This window comes from Choloepus didactylus, chromosome X, assembly GCF_015220235.1.
Source record: "Choloepus didactylus isolate mChoDid1 chromosome X, mChoDid1.pri, whole genome shotgun sequence".
Taxonomy (NCBI): Eukaryota; Metazoa; Chordata; class Mammalia; order Pilosa; family Megalonychidae; genus Choloepus; species Choloepus didactylus.
This window is the reverse complement of record NC_051334.1, coordinates 17,891,109-17,917,138: the sequence shown is the minus strand read 5'-3', so window position 1 is coordinate 17,917,138 and position 26,030 is coordinate 17,891,109. Positions and strand designations below refer to the sequence as shown.

Sequence of the window (26,030 nt, the reverse complement as noted above, 5' to 3'; positions counted from 1 at the left end):
GCTTAGCTAGAGAGACAGGGCCACATCTGAGCAACAAAGAGGCATTCGGGAGGAGGCTCTTAGGCACAACCATAGGGAGGCCTAACCTCTCCTTTGCAGCAACTGTCTTCCCAAGGGTAAAACCTGTGGTAGAGGGCTCAACCCATCAAACCACCAGTCCCCTATGTCTGTGGTCATGTTAGCAAACATGGAGGTGGAGTAGTCAAATACCCCTGCATTCTCCACAGGCTCCTCAAGGGGCACTACATCTTTTTTTTTTTCCTTGTTTTTTCTTTTCTTTTTTTTTTTTTTAACTTTCCCTTCTTTTTTAAATCAACTGTATGAAAAAAAAGTTAAAAAGAAAACAAACATACAATAAAAGAACATTTCAAAGAGACCATAACAAGGGAGTAAGAAAAAGACAACTAACCTAAGATAACTGCTTAACTTCCAACCTGTTCCTACTTTACCCCAAGAAAGTTACCTAATATAGCAACATTTCTGTGAACTTGTTCCTACTATATCCATCAGAAATTAACAGACCATAGTCATTCCTGGGCATCCCTAGAACGTTAAATAGCTTATCTATTCTTCTTGGATTATTGTTCCCCCTTCCTTAATTGCTCTCTATTGCTAGTTCCCCTGCATTCTACATTATAAACCATTCGTTTTACATTTTTCAAAGTTCACATTAGTGGTAGCATATAATATTTCTCTTTCTGTGCCTGGCTTATTTCGCTCAGCATTATGTCTTCAAGGTTCATCCATGTTGTCATATGTTTCACGAGGTCGTTCCTTCTTACTGCCGTGTAGTATTCCATCGTGTGTATATACCACATTTTATTTATCCACTCATCTGTTGAAGGACATTTGGGTTGTTTCCATCTCTTGGCAATTGTGAATAATGCTGCTATGAACATTGGCGTGCAGATATCTGTTCGTGTCACTGCTTTCCGATCTTCCGGGTATATACCGAGAAGTGCAATCGCTGGATCGAATGGTAACTCTATTTCTAGTTTTCTAAGGAACTGCCAGACTGACTTCCAGAGTGGCTGAACCATTATACAGTCCCACCAACAATGAATAGGAGTTCCAATTTCTCAACATCCCCTCCAGCATTTGTAGTTTCCTGTTTGTTTAATGGCAGCCACTCTAATAGGTGTTAGATGGTATCTCAGTGTGGTCTTAATTTGCATCTCTGTAATAGCTAGTGAAGCTGAACATTTTTTCATGTGTTTCTTGGCCATTTGTATTTCCTCTTCAGAGAACTGTCTTTTCATATCTTTTGCCCATTTTATAATTGGGCTGTCTGGACTATTGTCATTGAGTTGTAGGATTTCTTTGTATATGCAAGATATCAGTCTTTTGTCAGATACATGGTTTCCAAAAATTTTTTCCCATTGAGTTGGCTGCCTCTTTACCTTTTTGAGAAATTCCTTTGAGGTGCAGAAACTTCTAAGCTTGAGGAGTTCCCATTTATCTATTTTCTCTTTTGTTGCTTGTGCTTTGGGTGTAAAGTCTAGGAAGTGGCCGCCTAATACAAGGTCTTGAAGATGTTTTCCTACATTATCTTCTAGGAGTTTTATGGTACTTTCTTTTATATTGAGATCTTTGGTCCATTTTGAGTTAATTTTTGTGTAGGGGGTGAGGTAGGGGTCCTCTTTCATTCTTTTGGATATGGATATCCAACTCTCCCAGCCCCATTTGTTGAAAAGACCATTATGACTCAGTTCAGTGACTTTGGGGGCCTTATCAAAGATCAGTCGGCCATAGATCTGAGGGTCTATCTCTGAATTCTCAATTCGATTCCATTGATCTATATGTCTATCTTTGTGCCAGTACCATGCTGTTTTGGCAACTGTGGCTTTATAATAAGCTTCAAAGTCAGGGAGTGTAAGTTCTCCCACTTCGTTTTTCTTTTTTAGAGTGTCTTTAGCAATTCGAGGCATCTTCCCTTTCCAAATAAATTTGATAACTAGCTTTTCCTAGTCTGCAAAGTAGGTTGTTGGAATTTTGATTGGGATTGCATTGAATCTGTAGATGAGTTTGGGTAGAATTGACATCTTAATGACATTTAGTCTTCCTATCCATGAACATGGAATATTTTTCCATCTTTTAAGGTCCCCTTCTATTTCTTTTAGTAGAGTTATGTAGTTTTCTTTATATAGGTCTTTTACATCTTTGGTTAAGTTTATTCCTAGGTACTTGATTTTTTTAGTTGCTATTGAAAATGGTATCGTTTTCTTGAGTGTCTCTTCAGTTTGTTCATTTCTAGCATATAGAAACATTACTGACTTATGTGCATTAACCTTGTATCCCGCTACTTTGCTAAATTTGTTTATTAGCTCTAGTAGCTGTATTGTCGATTTCTCAGGGTTTTCTAGATATAAGATCATATCATCTGCAAACAATGACAGTTTTACTTCTTCTTTTCCAATTTGGATGCCTTTTATTTCTTTGTCTTGCCGGATTGCCCTGGCTAGCACTTCCAGCACAATGTTGAATAACAGTGGTGACAGCGGGCATCCTTGTCTTGTTCCTGATCTTAGAGGGAAGGCTTTCAGTCTCTCACCATTGAGTACTATGCTGGCTGTGGGTTTTTCATATATGCTCTTTATCATGTTGAGGAAGTTTCCTTCAATTCCTACCTTTTGAAGTGTTTTTATCAAAAACGGATATTGGATTTTGTCGAATGCTTTTTCAGCATCTATTGAGATGATCATTTGATTTTTCCCTTTCGAGTTTTTAATGTGTTGTAATACATTGATTGATTTTCTTATGTTGAACCATCCTTGCATGCCTGGAATGAACCCCACTTGGTCATGGTGTATGATTTTTTTAATGTGTCTTTGGATTCGATTTGCAAGTATTTTGTTGAGGATTTTTGCATCTGTATTCATTAGGGAGATTGGCCGGTAGTTTTCCTTTTTTGTAGCATCTTTGCCTGGTTTTGGTATTAGATTGATGTTAGCTTCATAAAATGTGTTAGGTAGTGTTCCATTTTCTTCAATGTTTTGAAAGAGTTTGAGTAAGATTGGTGTCAGTTCTTTCTGGAAAGTTTGGTAGAATTCCCCTGTGAAGCCATCTGGCCCTGGGCATTTATTTGTGGGAAGATTTTTGATGACTGATTGGATCTCTTTGCTTGTGATGGGTTGGTTGAGGTCTTCTATTTCTTCTCTGGTCAGTCTAGGTTGTTCATATGTTTCCAGGAAATTGTCCATTTCCTCTACATTATCCAGTTTGTTGCCATACAGTTGTTCATAATATCCTCTTATAATTTTTTTAATTTCTTCAGGATCTGCAGTTATGTCACCTTTTTCATTCATTATTTTGTTTATATGTGTCTTCTCTCTTTTTGATTTTGTCAGTCTAGCTAGGGGCTTGTCAATCTTGTTGATCTTCTCAAAGAACCAACTTTTGGTGATAGTTATCCTCTCTATTGTTTTTTTGTTCTCTATGTCATTTATTTCTGCTTTAATCCTTGTTATTTCTTTTCTTGTACTTGGTTTAGGATTGGTTTGCTGTTCATTTTCTAGCTTCTTCAGTTGATCCATTAGTTCTTTGATTTTGGCTCTTTCTTCCTTTTTAATATATGCGTTTAGCGCTATAAATTTCCCCCTCAGCACTGCTTTTGCTGCATCCCATAGGTTTTGGTATGTTGTGTTCTCATTTTCATTCGTCTCTATATATTTAGCAATTTCTCTTGCTATTTCTTCTTTAACCCACTGATTGTTTAGGAGTGTGTTGTTTAACCTCCAGGTATTTGTGAATTTTCTAAGTCTCTGATGGTTATTGACTTCTAATTGTATTCCATTGTGGTCAGAGAATGTGCTTTGAATAATTTCAATCTTTTTAAATTTATTGAGGCTTGTTTTATGTCCCAGCATATGATCTATTCTGGAGAAAGTTCCGTGAGCACTAGAAAAGTATGTGTATCCTGGTGATTTGGGATGTAATGTTCTGTATATGTCTGTTAAATCTAATTCATTTATCAGATTGTTTAGGTTTTCAATTTCCTTATTGGTCCTCTGTCTGGTTGATCTATCTATAGGAGAGAGTGATGTGTTGAAGTCTCCCACAATTATTGTGGAAACGTCAATTGCTTCCTTTAGTTTTGCCAGTGTTTCTCTCATGTATTTTGTGGCACCTTGATTGGGTGCATAGACATTTACGATTGTTATTTCTTTTTGTTGAATTGCCCCTTTTATTAGTATGTAGTGGCCTTCTTTGTCTCTCAAAACATCCCTGCATTTAAAGTCTATTTTATCTGAGATTAATATTGCTACACCTGCTTTTGGCTGTAGCTTGCATGAAATATTTTTTTCCATCCTTTCACTTTCAATTTCTTTGTGTCCCTGTGTCTAAGATGAGTCTCTTGTATGCAACATATTGATGGTTCATTTTTTTTGATCCATTCTGCGAATCTGTATCTTTTAATTGGGGAGTTTAATCCATTTACATTCAACGTTATAACCGTGAAGGCATTTCTTGAATCAGCCATCTTATCCTTTGGTTTGTGTTTGTCATATATATTTTTCCCCTCTGTCTATTAATATCCTTTATTGTACCCATACCGAATCTCTTTAGTACTGAACCTTTCTCCAAGTCTCTCTGTCCTTTCTTTGTTTCTCTGTCTGTAGGGCTCCTTTAGTGTCTCCAGTAGGGCAGGTCTCTTGTTAGCAAATTCTCTCAGCATTTGTTTGTCTGTGAAAAATTTAAGCTCTCCCTCAAATTTGAAGGAGAGCTTTGCTGGATAAAGTATTCTTGGTTGGAAATTTTTCTCACTCAGAATTTTAAATATATCGTGCCACTGCCTTCTTGCCTCCATGGTGGCTGCTGAGTAGTCACTACTTAGTGTTATGCTGTTTCCTTTGTATGTGGTGAATTGCTTTTCTCTTGCTGCTTTCAGAACTTGCTCCTTTTCTTCCGTGTTTGACAGTGTGATCAGAATATGTCTTGGAGTGGGTTTATTTGGATTTATTCTATTTGGAGTTCGCTGAGCATTTATGATTTGTGTATTTATGTTGTTTAGAAGATTTGGGAAGTTTTCCCCAACAATTTCTTTGAATACTCTTCCTAGACCTTTACCCTTTTCTTCCCCTTCTGGGACACCAATGAGTCTTACATTAGGACGTTTTATATTATCTATCATATCCCTGAGGTCCGTTTCGATTTTTTCAATTTTTTTCCCCATTCTTTCTTTTATGCTTTCATTTTCCATTCTGTCATCTTCCAGGTCACTGATTCGTTGTTCAACTTCCTCTAGTCTTGTACTATGAGTGTCCAGAATCTTTTTAATTTGGTCAACAGTTTCTTTAATTTCCATAAGATCATCCATTTTTTTATTTAGTCTTGCAATGTCTTCTTTATGCTCTTCTAGGGTCTTCTTGATTTCCTTTGTATCCCGTACTATGGTCTCATTGTTCATCTTTAGTTCTTTGAGTAGCTGCTCTAGGTGCTGTGTCTCTTCTGAGCTTTTGATTTGGGTGCTTGGGCTTGGGTTATCCATATCGTCTGGTTTTTTCATATGCTTTATAATTTTCTGTTGTTTTTGGCCTCTTGGCATTTGCTGAACTTGATAGGGTTCTTTTAGGAAGTGTAGACCAATTGAAGTCCTTATCTCTAATTTATCAGATCTACAGCTTCGTGGAGTACTTTCTCTAACTAACCAGCAGGTGGCGTCCACGAGCCACCTGTTCTCCACAAGCCAGTTCTCCCCTGCTGTGCCTTTGTGGTGAGTGGGGGAGTGAGTCTTGTGGGGTCCAATTGGTGTACCAAGCTTGCGTGTGTAGTTGGTGTTGCCCGCCCTGTATATGGGGCGTGTTTCTGGGCAGTCAGGGAGGGGGGGTGGTTCTAACAATCAAATCTCCCTGGTGATCCTAGAGTTTTAAAGCTGCTGCAATAGTCTAATCCTTCAGTTCAGTCCTGCCACAGTTTGTCTCTGCCACTGACCCACAAGTCCTTGGTATTGGCGTATGGCTCCTGAGACTTGCAAGTGGGTCCCTCTTCCAGGCCGTGCACCCCCTGGTCCTCTGTTGAGGGATGACTGTGCTATGTCACAGGTGAGTGCCGTCCCCCCAGGGCGGTTCTGGGCTGCTGGGCTGTGTAGGGAGGCTCCCAGTCTGCTGAAATGATGGCTGAATGGGGCTTTGTTAATTCACACTGCTCCACCTTCCCAACTCTGGGACAATTAGCTGAGGTTGCAGGGAAGGCTAATGTCCACACCCAATTTTGTGGAGTGTGCCTGTTATTTGAAGCACTTCCATCACACTGGGTTGTCTGGGGCAGCTCTGGGCTATGGGGCTGGCGATGGGCAGGAGTGTTTCCTGTCCACCAGGATGATGGCTGTGAGCAGACACCCCCCTTTTCTTGGGAAGTTGTGGTGTTTAGTGAATTTTCTCAGCCACTGGATTATTGCCTTTTGTCTCAGAGCTCTCTTAGTTCTGCTCTTGTCTTGACCTGCCCAAATTGCAAGTGTTTGAAGCTTTCTGTATTGGGCTTCTTAGAGTAATTGTTTTAGAAAAAGAAAAAAGGGATTAAAAAAAAAAAAAAGGGGGGGGGCCCTCCTCAGAGATCTAATGGGTTATTGAAATGCTAAGAGACAAATCAATTAGGGCCATTAAGGAAAGGTCCACAGGGCAGAGAGATCAGCTTTTCTTCGGGATTTGCATATGAGCCTCAGGGCCTGAGCTCTGCCCTTCCCCTTTCTATGTTCACCAGAACTCCAAAAATCCTCCACTTTTATTTTGGAGTTTTTCGTGTTGTTTTTTTCTATGCCTGTCTCCTCTCTGCTGGGCTGGCTGCTCTCAGCTTCTCTGGTGTCTGGTCTCAGTCTCTCTATGGTTGGAGTTTGGATCAGTAGAATGAGTTTCCGATAAGGGCTGCCACTGCCGTTCTCCCTTCTCCTTCCCAGAGCTGACAGCCCCTCCTCCCATGGGACTGAGCCTCGCAGGGAGGGGCTCGGGTCCCCTGGCCACAAAAACTTACAGATTTCGCTGATCTCAGCAGTTCCACATTTTCATGAGTGTTGTATGAAGTATGCCCAAAGTCAGATTGCTCTGTGGTGTCCAGTCCACGCAGTTCCTGGCTTTCTACCTACTTTCCTGGAGGAGTAACTAAAACATACAGCTCACCTGTCCGCCATCTTGCCCCGCCTCCCCTGATTGCTTAGATTTTAAGTTTAAAATGATCAGTTTCAAAATTTGTGATTACTATTTGTAAAAGTCTGTTTCCCAGTGGCAGGCAGAAATTTTCCCAGGTAGTCAGAAAAATTCTGATGCAAGGCTGAAAAGCAATATTAATTAAACAAAGTAAATTGAGCTGAATTAATTATCAGAAAAGTTACATTTTTTTGTAAGGACTTTTATTTCAGTAGTTTTTCTTCATATTACAGTAGTTCCTTTTTCGTAATTATACCTTTCCCTTATTTCAGATCATTTCAAAATGAGATTTTACTATATTTGAATTATTTATTTTAAAATTTATATTGGTAACACATGCACATAACAAAATTTCCCATTTTAACCATTTTCATGTGTAAAATTCAGTGATAGTCATTACATTCACACTATTGTGCTACCTACCCACCATCCATTATCAAAACTTTTTCATCACTCCAAATAGAAACTGTATACCCGTTGAGCAGTAAACCCCCATTTCCCCCACCACTGCCCCTGGTAACCTGTAATCTACTTTCTGTCTCTATGAATTTGTATGTTATATTTCATATAAGTGAAATCATACAATATCTGTCTTTTTTTATTTGGCTTATTTCACTCAACATGATGTCTTCAAGGTTCATTCATGTTGTCACATGTATCAGAACTTTATTCCTTTTAATGACTAAATATTTCTTTGTATATGTATTCCACATTTTGTTTATCCATTCATCTGTCAGTAGACACTTGGGTTGCTTCTGCCTTCTGGCTATTGTGAACACTGTTACTACGAACATTGATGTGCAAATATCTGTTTGAGTCCTGCTTTCAATTCTTTGGGGCATATACCTAGAAGTGGGATTGCCAGGTCATATGATAATTCTATACTTAACTTTTTGAGGAACTGCCAAAATGTTTTCTGCGGTGGCTACACCATTTTACATTCCTACCAACAATGTGAACAAGGTTTCTATTTCTACGCATCCTTGCTCATTTTTTTTAGTAATACCCATTCTAGTGGGTGAGACGTGGTATCTCACTTTGGTTTTTATTTGCATTTTCCTAATAGCTGATGATGTTGAACATCTTTTCATGTGCTTAGTGGCCATTTGTATATCTTCTTTGGAGAAATGTTTATATTTAAGTCCTTTGCCCATTCTTTGCCCATTTTTTAAACTGGGTTGTCTATCTTTTTGTTGTAGGAGTACTTTATATACTCTGGTTATTAAACCCTTATCAGATATATGGTTTCCAAATATTTTGTCCCATTTTGTAGGTTGTCTTTTCACTTTCTTGATAATGTCCTTTAAATGCACAAAAGTTTTTAAATTGATGAAGTCTAATTTATCTATTTTTTCTTTTGTTATGCTTTTGACATAAAGTCTAAGAATCCATAGCCCAATGCAAAGTCCTGAAGATGTTTCCCTATGTTTTCTTCTAAGAGTTTTATAGTTTTAGCTATTATATTTAGGTTGTTGATCCATTTTGAGTTAATTTTTATTGGCCATCCTCCAGTGAAGGTACCCGATTGCTGATGTGTTACCTTGGACACTTTATGGCCTTAAGACTGTAACTGTGTAACCAAATAAACCCCCTTTTATAAAAGCCAGTCCTTCTCTGGTGTTTTGCGTTCCGGCAGCATTAGCAAACTATAACAGGTACTTTGTGTATTCTTATAATCCTTTTTATTTCTGTAAGGTTGGTAGTAAGTCCCCACTTTTGTTTCTGATTTCAGTGACTTGTGTCCTCTTTTTTTGTTTTTGTTTTTTTTTTTTGGTCAGTCTAGCTAAAGTTTGCAAATTTACTGATCTTTTCCTTGATTCTCTCTTTAATTTTCCATTCTCTATTTCATTTATCTTCACTCTAATTACTATTTCCTTCCTTCTGCTCACTTTGAGTTTAGTTTCCTCTTCTTTTTTTTTTTTTTTTTTTTTATTTTTTTTTTTTTTAATTTTTATTGAGGTTGTTCAGATACCATACAATTATCCAAAGATCCAAAGTGTACAATCACTTGCCCCTGGGTACCCTCATACAGCTGTGTATCCATCACACTTAATTTTTGTTCAATTTTTAGAAACTTTTCATTACTCCAGACAAGAAATAAAGTGAAAGATGAAAAAAGAAAAAAAGAAAAGGAAACTCTAATCCTCCCCTATCCCTAACCAACCCCCCTCAATTGTTGACTCCTAGTATTGATATAGTACGTTTGTTACTGTTTATGAAAAAATGTTGAAATACTACTAACTGTAGTATATAGTTTGTAATAGGTATATAGTTCTTTCCTATATGCCCCTCTATTATTAACTTCTAATTGTATTGTCATACATTTGTTCTGGTTCATGAAGTGATTTCTAGTATTTGTACAGTTGATCATGGACATTACCCACCATTAAGAATCAGACAATACCACCAATGTCAAGTGTCTAACATGCCTCTCCTATCCCCCCCTCTTATCTGCATTTACCTTAGTATATCACCTTTGTTACATTAAAGGAAGCATAATACAATGATTCTATTAGTTACAGTCTCTAGTTTATGCTGATTGCATCCCTCCCCCAATGCCTCCCCATTTTTAACACCTTGCAAGGTTGACATTTGCTTGTTCTCCCTCGTAAAAGAACATATTTGTACATTTTATCACAATTGTTGAATACTCTAGATTTCACCAAGTTACACAGTCCCAGTCATTATCTTTCCTCCTTTCTTGTGGTGTCTCACTTGCTCCCCATCTTCCTCTCTCAACCGTATTCATAGTTACCTTTGTTCAGTGTACTTACATTGTTGTGCTACCATCTCCCAAAATTGTGTTCCAAACCACACACTCCTGTCTTCTATCACCCTGTAGTGCTCCCTTTAGTATTTCCTGTAGGGCAGGTATCTTGTTCACAAAGTCTCTCATTGTCTGTTTGTCAGAAAATATTTTGAGCTCTCCCTCATATTTGAAGGACAGCTTTGCTGGATACAGGATTCTTGGTTGGTGGTTTTTCTCTTTCAGTATCTTAAACATATCACACCACTTCCTTCTTGCCTCCATGGTTTCTACTGAGAGATCCGCACATAGTCTTATTAAGCTTCCTTTGTATGTAATGGATTGCTTTTCTCTTGCTGCTTTCAGGATTCTCTCTTTGTCTTTGACATTTGATAATCTGATTATTAAGTGTCTTGGCGTAGGCCTATTCATATCTCTTCTGTTTGGAGTACGTTGCGCTTCTTGGATCTGTAATTTTATGTCTTTCTTAAGAGATGGGAAATTTTCATGAATTATTTCCTCTATTATTGCTTCTGCCCCCTTTCCCCTCTCTTCTCCTTCTGGGACACCAATGATACGTACATTATTGTACTTTGTTTCATCTTTGAGTTCCCAGAGACGTTGCTCATATTTTTTCATTCTTTTCTCCATCTGCTCCTTTGTGTGTAGGCTTTCAGGTGTTTTGTTCTCCAGTTCCTGAGTGTTTTCTTCTGCCTCTTGAGATCTGTTGTTGTATGTTTCCATTGTGTCTTTCATCTCTTGTGTTGTGCCTTTCATTTCCATAGATTCTACCAGTAGGTTTTTTGAACTTTTGATTTCTGCCGTATACAGGTCCAGTGCTTCCTTTACAGCCTCTATCTCTTTTGCAATATCTTCTCTAAACTTTTTGAATTGATTTAGCAGTAGTTGTTTAAATTCCTGTATCTCAGTTGAAGTGTACGTTTGTTCCTTTGACTGGGCCATAACTTTGTTTTTCTTAGTGTAGGTTGTAATTTTCTGTTGTCTAGTCATGGTTTCCTTGTTTATCCAAATCAGGTTTTCCCAGACCAGAACAGAGGGAAGAAATATTCAGTATCTGGTTTCCCTGTGGGTGTGTCTTAGAAAATTGCTCCACCCTTTGATGCCTCAGGTCACTGTGCTTTTCTGCCCAGCAGGTGACGCCTGTCAGCCTATAATTCTTGACTGGTGTGAGGAGGTGTGGCCGTGTTCCCCCAGGCTCTGGGGTCTGGTTCTGAATGGAAAGGGCCCCACCCCTTTCCTCCTAGAGAAGACAGACCCCTCAGGTAGAGGTCATTAGCATTTCAATGGTCTCGCTCTCTGCTTGTGCTGTCTCCACCCTTCCCCGAGTCACAGCCCTGGAAACTTAAAATGACTGGGGCTTTCTCCACTGAGCCGAAAAAGAAACAGATAGTCCCCTTCAGACCCAGTCCAAGGCTCTCCAAGGTCAGTCGTCACCCAAAGCCTCTGTCTGTTTTTTGGGGCTGCGTACCTGTAGTGAGCAGTTCACACTCGCTACTTAAAACCCCAGTTGGAGCTCAGCTGAGCTGTATTCGCTTGCTGGGAGAGAGCTTCTCTGTGGCACCACGCGGCTCCACAGCTCGGGCTATGGGGGAGGGGGTCTCACGACTTGGTTCCACAGGTTTTACTTACAGATTTTATGCTGTGTTCTTGGGCATTCCTCCCAATTCAGGTTGGTGTGTGATGAGGTGGATGGTCTTGTTTGTCCCCCCGCAGTTATTCTGGATTATTTAGTAGTTGTTTCTGGTTTTTTGTAGTTGTTCCAGGGGGACTGCTTAGCTTCCACTCCTCTCTATGCCGCCATCTTGCCTCTCTATTCCTCTTCTTTTTTAGTTCCTCTGGTTGTGAGGTTAGGTTACTGAGTTGAGATCTTTCTTCTTTTTTAATTAAGCATTTTCAGCTATATATTTCCCTATGAGCACCACCTGTGCTGCATCCCATAAGTTTTGGTATGTTAGGTTTTTGCTTTCATTTGTCTCCAGATAGTTCCTAGTTTCCCTGGTGATTTCTTTTATGATCCATGGTTTCAGAGTGTATTGTTTAATTTCCACACATTTGTGAAATTTCCAGTATCGTTCTGTGATTGATTTCTAGCTTTATTCCATTGAGGATATTTTGTATGACTTTAATCTTTCTAAATTTGAAACTTGTTTTGTGACCTAACATATGCTCTATCCTAGCAAATGATCATGTGCTCTTGAGAAAAATGCGTATTTTCCTGCTCTTGGGTGAAGTGTTCTACATGTCTATTAGGTCAAATTGGTTCATAGTATTGTTCAAGTCCTGTATTTCCTTACTGATCTTCTGTCCAGATGTTCTGTCCATTATTAAAAGTGGTATTGAAGTATTTTACTATTATTTTAGAGCCATCTGTTTCTCCTTTCAATTTTGTCAGTGTTTGCTTCATATCCCTATATATGTGTATATACACACACTCTGTTAGGTGCATATATGTTTATAATTGTTATATCTTCTTGTTGAATTAATCCTTTTATCAGTATATAGTGTCCTTCTTTGTCCCTTGTAACAGTTGATGACTTAAATTCTATTTTTTGTTATCTTGGTATAGTCACACCAGCTTTCTTTTGGTTGTTCTTTGTATGGTATATGTTTTTCATCCTTTCACTTTCAACCTATTTGTGTCTTTGAATTTAAGGAGAGTCTCTCATAAACAGCATATAGTAAGGTAATGCTTTTTTATCCATTTTGCCAATCTCTGCCTTTTGATTGGAAAGTTCAAACCATTTACCCTTAAAGTAACTACTGATAATGCAGGACTTCTGCCATTCTGCTATTTGGTTTTTGTAAGTCTTATACTTATTTTGTCCCTTATTTCTTCCATTACTGACTACTATTGTGTTTAGTTGATCTTTTATAGTGAACCATTTAGAATCCCTTCTCATTTCCTTTAGTGTGTATTTTTTAGGTATTTTCTTTGTGGTTACCGTTAAGCTTAAATTTAACATTCTAAATCTATCACAGTCTCGTTTGATTTGATACCAACATTACTTCAGTAGCATGCACAAACTTTGTTCATTTACGCCTCTTCTCCCCCCCCACTTTATGTTGTCCTTGTCACAAATTACATCTTTATATGTTGTGTATGACACCATAGATCTATAGTTACTATTTACGCATTTGTGTTTTAGATCCTGCAATAAGTAAAAAGTGGAGTTATAAACATGGCATTTGTATTTACCCATGTAGTTACCTTTACCAATCTTTTTTCTTCATGCAACTTTGATCTACTTTCTGGTGTCCTTTCCTTTCAACCTGAAGAACTCACTTTAGTATTTCTTATAGGGCACTTTTACTGGTATCACTTTCCCTCAGCTTTTGTTTATGTGGTGAAGTCTTAATCTCCCTCATTTTTGAAAGACATTTTTGCCAGACATAGAATTCTTGGTTGGCAATTTTTCTTTTGGCACTTTAAATATGTCATCCCACTTCCTTCTTGCCTCTGTGGTTTCTGATGAGAAATCAGCATTTAATCTTATTTAGGGTCCCTTGTACATCATGTATTGTGTCTCTTGTGTCTTTCAGGAGTCTCTCTTATCTCTTATCTCTCTTATCATTCGACAGTTTGATTACAAGGTATCTTGGTGTGGATCTCTTTGAGTGTGTGTGTGTGTGTGTGTGTGTGTGTGTTTATTTTTTTATTTATATATGCATGCATACATACATGCAAGGGAGAGCTGTATGTGTGAAAGGAAGATTTGTGAGAAATACAGATGCATAGAAAATGGAATAAATAGTACGTTGTAAAGACTACTGATTTTAGAAAAAGGAAACCATTTTCAGAAAAGACCCCACCAAAGGATTTGGGTGCTTTGTAGTTAATAGACATAATAATGTAGTCTGTACCATTATTTCAGTTAATCTCCTAGTTATGGAAGCTGCATCACCTCAAATCAGTTGTATGATTCAGCAAAACGTGCCTCTTGCTGTGTTGAGGATTTTTCTGAGGATTCTTCCTAGGAAATAGTGCACGTGCGGGTAGAAATGATAAGTCATTCTGCTTAGGACAAAAGACTTGTGTTGATTATATTTGTAAACTTATTTGTGGTCTGTTGGACTTTTAAGAAATATGAGTTCTTAATAATTCTAATTTGCTCCTACCGTAGTAGGCTGAGCTAAAATGTTAATCGTGCTGCCCTAGATTTCTAATATACTTGTTTTTTCTGGATTCTGACTTTCTTTCTTAAAACTGACTAACCTTTCTCCAACCATCCTTGCAGTTTCTCTTTAGGGTCTTCTATTTTTGCCTATTTATTCAGATACAGAGCCAGTTTCCTCTCCTAGACAAGAGACACATGCTTCTTTTTATTTATTGTATAAGGATTATTGGTAATGATTTTGTACATTTTTATAGAGGCCAAAGTCATGTTGAAGATTCATTTCTTCCCAAGACCAATTGTTTTAGTTTGCTAAAGTTGTTGAAATGCAATATACCAGAAATGGGTTGGCTTTTACAATGGGGATTTATTAACTTACAAGCTTACAGTTTTCAGGCCATGAAAATGCCCAAATCAAAGCATCAATAGGCAGTGCTTTCTCCCTGAAGACCAGCCACCAGTAGTGATCTTCAGCTCCTCTGTCACATGGCCAGGCACATGGCAATATCTGCTGGTCTCTCCATTTTCCTTGGTTTCATTGCTTCCAGCTTCTGGCTTCAGTAGCTTCCTCTCTGTTTCTGTGGTTTTTCTATTTTCTGTTTGTCTTGTCTCAGCTTCCCTGACTTCTCTCTGAGTGTCTCTGAATTTCATCTCTTATAAAGCACTCCAGTATGAGGACATAAGATCCACCTGGGGCATGTCTGAACTGAAATAACCTTATCAAAAAGGTCCCACCCACGATGGGTCTGCATCCACAGCCATGGATTAGCTTTAAGAACATGATCTTTTCTGGGGTACATACAGCTTCAAACCATCACACCAGTGAAAGTGGAAATAGAGCATTAAAGGCCACAGACATTAGAATTTAAGATGATCAACTGGTATTTATGGAAGGCCTGTAGGTTTTTTTTTTTAATACGCTTTTATTGATATACATTCACATACCCTACAATCATCCACAGTGTACAGTTATTCACAGTACCATCATATAGTTGTGCATTATCACCACAATCAATTTTTTATAATTTTCCTTATTCCAAAAGAAATAAAAATAAAAGTAAAAAAGAACACCTAAGGCCGGCCTTCTAGCGACAGCGACGCAAGATGGCGGCCACCACGGGCTCGGGAGTAAAAGTCCCTCGCAATTTCCGACTGTTGGAAGAACTCGAAGAAGGCCAGAAAGGAGTAGGAGATGGCACAGTTAGCTGGGGTCTAGAAGATGACGAAGACATGACACTTACAAGATGGACAGGGATGATAATTGGGCCTCCAAGAACAATTTATGAAAACCGAATATACAGCCTTAAAATAGAATGTGGACCTAAATACCCAGAAGCACCCCCCTTTGTAAGATTTGTAACAAAAATTAATATGAATGGAGTTAATAGTTCTAATGGAGTGGTGGACCCAAGAGCCATATCAGTGCTAGCAAAATGGCAGAATTCATATAGCATCAAAGTTGTCCTGCAAGAACTTCGGCGCCTAATGATGTCTAAAGAAAATATGAAACTCCCTCAGCCGCCTGAAGGACAGTGTTACAGCAATTAATCAAAAAGAAAAACCACAGGCCCTCCCCCTATCCCATTCAATTTAAGCAGTCTTCATTTTCCACAGTAGTAAATTTTCTAGATACGTCTTGTAGACCTCAAAGTACTGGAAAGGAAGCTCCCCTTCAAAGGCATTTTATCTTAAGATACTATAAATGATAACTAATTTTTTGTCCATTTGAAATATATAAGTTGTGCTATAACAAATCATACTGTCAAGTGTAACCACTGTCCATGTAGTTGAACTTCTGGGATCAAGAAAGTATATTTAAATTGGTTCCCATCATAACTGGTGGGGCACATCTAACTCAACTGTGAAGAGACACATCACACAGTCACCTTGCTGCTGATTACATGGCCTGGGGTCTCTGCCTCTCCCCCTTTCCCTCCCCCTACCTTCCTCCTTCCTTCTCCCCCTACAACAGCCCTCCAGATTGGGGTGGCGTATTAGAATAGATGTGAAGGTTTCAGGTCGCAGCCTGTGGGACTACTGCTGGGTGTGTGTGGGTGCTTCATCTGCACCCCCCCAGTTTCTTTTTTTAAGTCTTAAATGACTACCCCCTTCCAAGGCATCATCCTCTCCCCACTCTCCACTGCCACCCTTGGCCGAAGAATAGATTGTAACCCCCTCTGCTCCCCTCTGAAATTGGCCTTTGATGAGGAATTCTTTCAGGGCTCTCCCCATATCTCCTCCCCACCCCCACCCGCCACCCCCAATTGAGGGGTGCTGCTTTTTCCTTCCTCCTCCTGAAGTCCCTTTCTGCACCTTCACCATCCAACGCTTTCCATGACACTTCCTTGCTTTGGCCAGAAGCCATCAGGTAAGGTTGGAAAGAGTCTCTGACCTCCCTTATTTAGTTTTGGAACCACATTTCTTTACTCTCCACCAGCCTGGGAAATGAAAATTAGGTCCTCAGCCCTGCCACCCTCTGCTGTCATCGTCAGCTGATGAATTTTTTTAGCTCAGGTTTTGATACAGTGAAAAGAACACTCACCAGGGTTTCTCAGACCTGCCAGCTCTCAAAGTCCTTGGTGGTTAAACTTGGAGAAAGGCCACATGAAGACACTTGTAAGCACACACAATCCCTCTGAATGAATTGTTTTCTTATAATTGCTTTTGCTTTTAAAAATTGAAGACATTTAAACAGGGCTCTCATTTGGTCATCCTTGCAATCCATTTGGGTCTAGTTTGGACTCTGACAACTGGAACAAAAATAACCTTGAATTCGGGGCACACTTCGGTTTTGGTGCTGCTGCCTCTGACGAGCCTCAGCAGGGGAACTCGGTGTGCACAGCAGATCCTGAAATTGGCGGGCTTGACTTCCTGACAAATTGCTGCGTTTTCCCACTTTTCTGTTCAGGACCACTAAATGCTAAAATGTGGATGCATACCGAAATAAAAGCAAGTCATTGTGTCCTAAAAAAAAAAAAAAAAAAGAACACCTAAAACATTCCACCACCCCCCCATACTACCCCATTTTTCATTTAGTATTTTGTCCCCATTTTTCTACTTCTCTGTCCATATACTGGATAAAGGGAGTGTGAGCCACCAGGTTTTCACAGTCACACAGTCACACCATGTAAGCTACATAGTTATACAATCATCTTCAATAATGAAGGCTACTAGGTGGTAGTTCAATGGTTTCAGATATTTCCTTCTAGCTATTTCAATACACTAAAAACTAAAGAGGGATATCTATTTAGCACATAAGAATGACCTCCAGAGTGACCTCGCAACTCCATTTGAAATCTCTCAGCCACTGGAACTTTATTTTGTTTCATTTCATTTCCCCCTTTTGTTCAAGATGTTCTCAATCCCACGATGCCAGGTCCAGGCTCATCCCTGGGAGTCCCATCCCATGTTGCCAGGAGTTTTCTACCCCTGGGAGTCATGTTCCATGTAGGGGGGAGGGCAGTGAGTTCACCTGCTACGTGGGTTTAGAGAGAGAGAGAGGGCCACATCTGAGCAACAAAGAAGTTCTCTGGGGGAGACTCTTAGGCACAATTATAAGTAGGCTTAGACTCTCCTTTGCAGTAACAAGCTTCATAAGGGCAGGCCCCAAGATTGAGGGCTCATCCTACCAAATTGTTAGTCCTTAAAGTTTGTGAGAATATCAGTTATAACCCAGGTGGAGAAGTCCAATATTTCTGCATTTTTCCCCAGTTCCTCAGGGGGGTCCTGCAAATATATTTTTATTCTTTGCCAAAATTACTTTGGGATATATCAGGATTTCACACTAACCTGTACAAACCTACCAGATCTCACTTCCTATTCAAAGTTCCATGTAATTATGGTGGTTGAATAAACTGACCATCCTGCAAGTTTTTTTTTTTGATTAGCTGACACCTGAAAATAATTTTGAAGGCAATTGAATATTCTTTTCATGGGTTTTTATACCAGTTCAGATAGTAATTGTGAATAGTCTATCAGGGAAAGTGGCCAAGAAGGAGTACCATAGGTGCATGTAATCATACTTGGGGAAAATATGAGGTGAGCTCAGGTTTCCTGTTATCAGCTATTAAAATGATTATTTCAAAGGTGGTATGAAATGGACTTTTTTAAAATATAATTTTGTTGAGATATATCCACATAGCATACAATCCTCCAAAGTGTACAAGCAGTTGTTCATAGTATCATCATATAGTTGTGCATTCATCACCACAATCAATCTTTGAACATTTTAATTCCAAAAAATAAAATTAAAATTAAAATAAAAAAGAATATCCAAAACATTCCATTCCCCTTCTTCCCCCATTGTTCATTTACTTATTTACTTTTTTTTAACCCTCATTCATTGTTTTTTTAACTTTATCAAAAAATTAAAAAACAATAAAAAAAAATTTTCAAACAAAGCCAAAAGAAATGGGCTGTTTTGAGGGAAGATTACTTGGTACTGATTCCCCAAGATCACATCTCCCCTGATTATTTCATTGTGGAATCAAATTAAACTTTGGTTTCTTTTGTGTTGGGGCTTATTGGGTGGATTTCATTCTTTCTAACAATAGTTTGAGAGAGAGAAAAATCCTGCTAGGATAGTGTTGATGGTGTATTCAAAATTTGAATATATCAAACCCAAGTAAGATTTGGTACCTCTGTATGTTTTCCCTTTCTTTTTGTGTTTTTATATTTGTCAGTTTATGTGCAGAAATTCTTAAGCCCCCATTTCAATTCTGCGCCTTTTACTATTGCTTTTTGTTGCCCAGCAAAAATAGAGGTCATTGAAAGAGCTCCATCCCTTTTTACTCCTCTCACTTCAGCTTACTTGTATCTATATCCCTCTTTCTTTCCTCCTGTCTCTGGAAAAGAAGGTATTTTCCCATTTCCCAAGCCTTATCCTATGATTAGATTCTATCCTTTCTTAAAAACTTTGTTTCATTTCTTGTTCTTCCTGTATCATCAGTCTCATTCTTGAGCAGCTAGTTGCCATTTCCCTTGAGTTTCATGCTTTGCCTGTGCTGTCCACGCTGTCCAGAATGGTTTCACTGTACCACTTCCTCTTAGAGAATTTTCCCTTTATCCTTTTGCTTCTTAATCTTTACCTTTTTTTTCTAAAGCCTTTGTTGCATGACTCTGGAAGATTTGGATGCTCTTTTCTCTGTACTCCTACTGCATATTTTACATACCTTGATTACAACATGTAAAATTGTATTGTACCACTAGAGGAGAGGTTGGTGGGGAACTCCATAATGCCAGGAACAGGCTGATGCCATCTGAACCCACTGATCAGTCTTACCTTCACTTCAGATTATGATACCTATTCTGAATTTATGTATTTATAGTATGACTCTCTCTATATAATTATATAGTCTTTATATATATCTCAAGAGAGATGTCTGGAAGAATGTTCACCAAAATGTTGGTGTTAGTTTTCTCTGGTTAGGGATTTGGGCAATTTACCCTGTTTTTTTAATTTGTAATACTACTAATTAGCTTGTATTCTGATGTGATAGTACACCTTACCCCCTACCCCTACCCTGAGAGAATTAAGGTCAAACTACAGCTTGGATTTAAAATTTTTTAATTACATTTAAAGATTTCCTTAATAATGTACATTGAGGTTGTTTCCAGTTTTTCACTATTACACACAGCGCAGGAATGGATGCCTCCTTTGTGGACTCTCGCTAGTATTTTTCTAGGATAGATACCTAGAAATGCTGGGTTAGAGAATAGGCACATTTTGTATTTCTGTACACTTCCGAACTACACTCTAAAAAAGACATAGCAACATACACTCCCACTAACTGTTTTTCTTTTCCAATAATGTATAATATCAGATTTTTTCTTCCACCACCCCCACCCCCAGAGTCTCATGGGCAAAATCTCTTTTATTTGCATTTCCTTGGTGAAATGTAGATTGAGCATCTCTTATTATATTTATTGCTTTTCATGATTGCCTGAGCATCTCTTTTTTTTTTTTTTTTTTTTTTTTTTTTGGTTTAAAACAACAGAAATTTATTCTTTTACAGTTCTGGAGGCCAGCAATCCAAAATCAAGGTGGTGTTGGCAAGGCTGCGCTCCCTCAGGTGGCTCTAAGGGAGAATCCTTCCTTGCCTCTTCCAGCTTTTGGTGGCTGCCAGCCTTCTTTGGCTGTTGGCTGCATCACTCCAATCTCTGCCTCCGTCTTCACATCACCTTCTCCTCTGTGTGTCTGTCTTCACTCTCCCTCTGCCTCTCTGTTATATAAGGATATATGTGATTGCCTTTAGGGCCCACCAGATAATTCAGGATAATCTCATCTGCAAAGCCCCTTTTTCCAAATAAGGTAACATCCACAGGTTCTGGGGATTCCGACATGGACATATCTTTGGAAGTCACTACCACCCTACCACAAACACCTTTCAAAGTATAATAAATGCAAAGAGAGCTCAGAATGAATAAATTAGGACAGAGAATATGTTGGATGGCAAGGGGCAAAAAAAACGAAAAAAAAAATAGAATGGCAAGGTTTTGTATAATTTGTGATTATTAGCATTATAGCAAAAATGTTTAACAATTCAATGTGAATATGTGTATGTACTGTGTGATTCAGCCATGAAATCAAAACAAAGAAACAGCAACTATTTCTATACCTACCAAAAACTTAAGGATGAAATTGTGGAGGAACAAAATATAAGAATGCCTGTCTCCTTAGACTTAGATATGTAGTTGGATTGTTTGTTATTAAGAAGTTCAGCAACCAAGTCTTCTTAATAACCCTCTAAAAGACATGACTTATGCTAATAACAATAATTACAAATAACTGAAAAATATTTCCTTGGTAAGAGGGTGATGCCACCCCTCACGCTTTCCAAATTCTTGCATGATAATTGTTCACTGTGTGAGAATACTGAGTAACTTGTTTTAAGTTATGGTAGCTCATTTTGCTGAAATACTAGAAATATCATAATTCAAATGACTGACAAAAAATATTTTCACATTCCAAAAAGTTTCTAGTCTAGAAACTTGTATGCTAAATGGTGTGAGTTTACAGTGTCAAACTATACACAAAATCAAGACCATAGTCAAGCCTGTAAATTATGATTTCCCCTTCCTGAAGCCACATTGCAGTTCTTAAGTAATAGTTCTTCAACCCTTCAAACAGCCAAATCTTTATAACAGCTTCAAAACTATATAAAAGAGGGAAGTATGTTTCTTCAAATACTGTAATTTTGCTTTCTCAGTTTCCCTCAAAACACAGAGAACTTTCTACCCAGCATATTTTTCATCATGTGAATGATGTATATATAGGTGTGTACATTAACATTCTCACTCAACAGCCAAGCTTTGTTACATAGATTTATAAACCGTATTTTTTTTTAATTGTTTTAATTAGAGATGCTGTAGGTTTACAGAAATACCATGTAAAAAAATCCAGCATCTGATGTTCTCACAACCATTGAGGACTGATGGCTTGGTATGCCTAGCCCTCTAACTTGGGACTTGCCCTTATGAAGCTCCTTACTGCAAAGGAGAGGCTAAACCTGCTTATAACTGTGCCTAAGAGTCTCCCCCCGAGTACCTGTTTGTTGTTCAGATGTGGCCCTGTCTCTCTAGCTAACCCAACTCAGCAGGTGAACTCAATGCCCTCCCCCGACGAACTCCTCGGGAAACGAACCGACAGCTTTGACGAACTCCTTAGGAAACGAACCGGCAACTTCGACGAGCTCCCCAGGAAAAGCTTCACTGAGCAGCTGAAGAAGTGAAGGTTTCTCTAACCGTCCGGCTTATAAGCCTCCAACTGATCACCCGGACCAAATCCAGCCAATTGCATTCTCTCACTGTGGAAGCACGCCCCTTGATGAGTCATCAGTCAGCTGCAGTCAATCGACTGATGATCCGACAAACCAGCCCGTTGGTTTATTAACCAGCCTCAAATAGCCTCACAGCAATTGTCAGGCCAGTGCCACCTAGCCAAGTTGACACATGAACCCAACCATCACAACCACACTATTATTAACACATTAATGTGATACATTTGTTATAATTCATGAAAGAATATGAATATAATTGTACTATTAACTGTAGTCCATCATTTATAATAGGGTTCACTGTATTGTCCAGTCCTATGTTTTATCTTCTAATTCTTACCCTGGTAACACATATACAATCTAAAATTTCTCCTTTTCTCTTTTTAACCACATTCACATATATAATTCATATATAATTACACTCAGTATTGTGCTACCATTATTAGCATCCATTTCCAAAATTTTAAAATCAACCCAAATGGAAATTCTGTACAAATTGAGTATTAACTTCACATTCCCTACTCCCAACCGAGACTCTGGTAACGTATATTCTAGATTCCAACTCTGAGTTTGCTTATTCTAATTATTTCATATAGTGAGATATACGTAATTTGTCTTTTTGTGTCTGGCTTATTTCATTCAATGTAATGTTTTCAAGGTTCATCCATGTTGTTTCATGAACCAGAGCTTCATTACTTTTTTTTATATCTCAATTATATTTTTATACTCCCCAATTTATTTTGAAAACAACCTTTTCTGATACATATTCAAATGAATTTGAAATTACAATTATCTCAAAGTATACAAAAATTACCTATATTCTCCTATAAATGAAACAGTGATAAAAGAACACTTAACATATTATTTAAGGACTTCAACATAACAGAATTCTCTTTTTCAGCTTTTTAAACTATTTTTTTCCCATCTAAGCCAATATGTAATATTTGACATTTAGGTTGTATGTGTATATAAAACAGCCAAACCATCACATTTCTCAAAGTGAGCGTAAGATGAAAGAGCATGTGGTGTCCTTTCTGGATATAAATTTTCAGAGGCAAGGTGGTCCAAATGACTTCCTCATTAAATAAACTAGATAAAAATTAAGAATAATGCTAAAGATTTATTCCATAAATCATTCTGTTTCCTATCCTTCTAACATAAAGGTGTGCACTCTGGGGATGTGTGAATCAAAATGCTTCCAATCAAGATTGTGAACTCCTATGACTAGGGATTTCTAATTTAATAAAAGGCCCTGGGGTAAAAAGAGAGGTAGTATAGGTGAATAGAGGACATTTGTCCATCAAGTTATACATATTGACTTAATAAAGAGGTAGATTATTTAAAAGTCTCAGTGGGCTCAGATATTAACTTGGGCCTGAAAGTGATATATTAATTACTTGCTAAGATTATATAATTCAGCATATTAGAATGCTAGTCATCACTGGATTAGTACCTTAAGGTTAAACATTGGCAAGAAATCATTGGTATAAAACACTGTATGTAACTGTAGGTGATAAGTCTGATTAGGTAATTTCCATGGAGGTGTCGCCCTGCCCATCCAGCGTGGGCCTTGATTAGTTTACCAGAGCACTATATAAGTTCAGACAGCAGGAGAGAGCTTGCTACAGCCACGAGGGACACTTGGAAGAATGCACAGGAGCTGAGAGAGGAGCTTCAGCTTACAGAGACATTTTGGAGATGGCCTTTGAAAGTAGACTTTTGCTCCTGAGGAGCTAAGAGAGGACAAACGCCCCAAGAGCAACTAAGAGTGACATTTTTAAGGAGCTGCAGCCTAGAGAGGAATGTCCTGGGGGAAAGCCATTTTGAAACCAGAACTCTGGAGCAGATGCCAGCCACGTGCCTTCCCAGCTAACAGAAGTTTTCAGGACACCACTGGCCATCCTCCAGTGAAGGTACCCCCTTACCTTGGACACTTTATGGCCTTAAGACTGTAACTTTGTAACCAAATAAACCCCCTTTATAAAAGCTAAAAAAAAAAAAAAAAAAAAAAAAAAAAAAAAAAAAAAAAAAAAAAACACTGTATGTAAATTCAAAGGTATGGTAATGGATAGGGGTGGCGATTGTTAATGGGATTATAAGTATCAGAGCTATATTGAAGGCAAATAGGATTGAAAGGGTTGTTTAAAGGCATGTTTCCCACAGATCAGCACCACAGATATAGATAGAGGCTTGCATGATATACTTCTAAAGTATGACACTAGCACAGAGAGTTGACAACAGAAGGATATATGGGAAAAATCAACATATTGTATACTAGGGTCTATAATTAATAGGAATACCATACTAGTATTACACACATACTAGAGACAAATAATTAAGGGCTGACAAGAGCTACAAGATATTTGGGGTCATGAGAATTGTTTAAATGGAGAGTGATGAGGATTGTACGGCTAAGTGATGATAATGTGAGATATGGATGGATTATTGTGGGTGTAACATATGCTATGTGAACTTAGGATCCCCCTACTTTATAGGTTGGGTCAATGCAGAAAGGTCCTTTTTCTGTTGAGGTGGTCCAGCGAACAGAGACTGGATTGAGTGTGTGCACCTCTTGCCAACAGTTCTGCCATGGTCTCTCTCTCTCTTTTTCTCTGGGGGTCTTTTTATTTTAAATTCAATTTTATTGAGATATATTCACATACCACACAGTCATCCAAAGTGTACAATCAATTGTTCACAGTACCATCGTATGTTGTGCATTCATCACCCCAATCCATTCTTTGAACATTTTCCTTGTACCAGAAAAAGTAAAGATAAGAATAAAAAATAAAAGTAAAAAAGAACACCCAAATCATTCCCCCCCTATTTTTCATTTAGTTTTTGTCCCATTTTTCTACTCTTCCATCCATAGAGTGGATAAAGGGAATGTTATCCACAAGGCTTTCACAATCACACTGTCACCCTGGGGGCTCTTTTGTATGTGCACTCCTCAGCAGTTCTGCCCTGGGTCTGTGTTCTGCCTTGGTTCTGTGCTGACTTGGGCCCCTGTGCCAGGATATGAATGGTGTTCTAACTCGCTGCTATGAGTGACTGTATAGTCTGCATCTTGGGCAGGAGGGACCCAGGTTATGCTGCCTCTTTGTATCTCCCAAGCTGCACTGGACCAAGTTGGGAGAGGGGTCTGGACTGGCGGGCCCAGGAAGGAAATCTACCTGAACTTGGAGATTATTTTTCTTTTTCTTTGATTCAGCATTTGTGAAGTCCTTCTCCAGTGTCTTTTGTCCTCCAGAGCTCTAATCAAGTGGGATTTTTCCTCTTATTAGTTGATTCTGAGGGGGTACTTTTCCAAGGGATATCTTACATCACCATGCTGATGACATCACCCTGAGCATCTCTACATTTTTTTATGTGTTAATTTTTCTCTTTCCTGATTTCAGGAATACCTCATATATAAAGGCTTTAAACCCATTGTATTTCATATACGTTGTAACTAATTTTCTCATTAATTGGAATAGCTTCTGTCATAAACATGTTTTTGATAGTTATTTGACAGAATCTGTCCATCTTTTCCTTTTTAATTTGTAGATTTCTTATTGTGCTTTTGAAAGCCTTTTGGTACCTGAAGATTTCCCTGTGTTCTCCTATGTTTTCTTCTGGTGCTTTTATGATTTTATTTTCAATAAACCTTTAATCCATCTGGAATGTATATAAGTAGAGCTCTAATTAGTTATGTTTTAAAATAGATAACTTATTTCCCAATACTTCCGTATTTTCCCCCAGCTCCTCAGGGGGGCCCTGCATATATATTTTTATTCTCTGCCCAAATTACTTTGGGATGTGTCGCTGTTTCACTTTACCCACTAGTCCTGTCCGGGAAACATTTGTTAAAGGAATAAACTATTTTAAATTGCACTTTTCCTTTGTTGAGGAAATTAAGCTGAAATTTTCGTATTAGAAAAACAGAAGTTTAGTAGAGTGGGGTTAAGGATTCAGGCCTGATTCTCAGCTTTGCTTTTTTTTTTTAAAATTAAATTCCATTTTATTGAGATATAGTAGTCACATACCATACAGTCATCCATGGTGTACAATCAACTCTTCACAGTACCATCATATAGTTGTACATCCATCACCCCAATCAATTTTTGAACATTTTCCTTACACCAGAAAGAATCAGAAGAAGAATAAAAAATAAAAGTAAAAAAGAAGACCCAAATCATCCCCCCCATCTCACCCTATTTTTCATTTAGTTTTTGTCCCCATTTTTCTACTCATCCAT

General features: G+C 38.3%; 2 protein-coding genes across 2 annotated transcripts in view; both read left to right on the top strand.

Moving 5' to 3' along the window:
* Positions 1–26,030, top strand: part of BCLAF3 (BCLAF1 and THRAP3 family member 3) — a 72,103-nt gene that overhangs the window by 27,830 nt on the left and 18,243 nt on the right.
* On the top strand, positions 15,102–17,000 carry LOC119522666 (ubiquitin-conjugating enzyme E2 variant 1). Its single transcript, XM_037821188.1, has one exon. The coding sequence runs from the start codon at positions 15,123–15,125 to the stop codon at positions 15,564–15,566; it is 444 nt and encodes a 147-aa protein (XP_037677116.1). The 5' UTR covers positions 15,102–15,122; the 3' UTR covers positions 15,567–17,000.

Excerpts from the sequence above, each read along its gene's own strand:
- LOC119522666 (XM_037821188.1), top strand. The coding sequence starts at position 15,123 with ATGGCGGCCACCACGGGCTCGGGAGTAAAAGTCCCTCGCAATTTCCGA.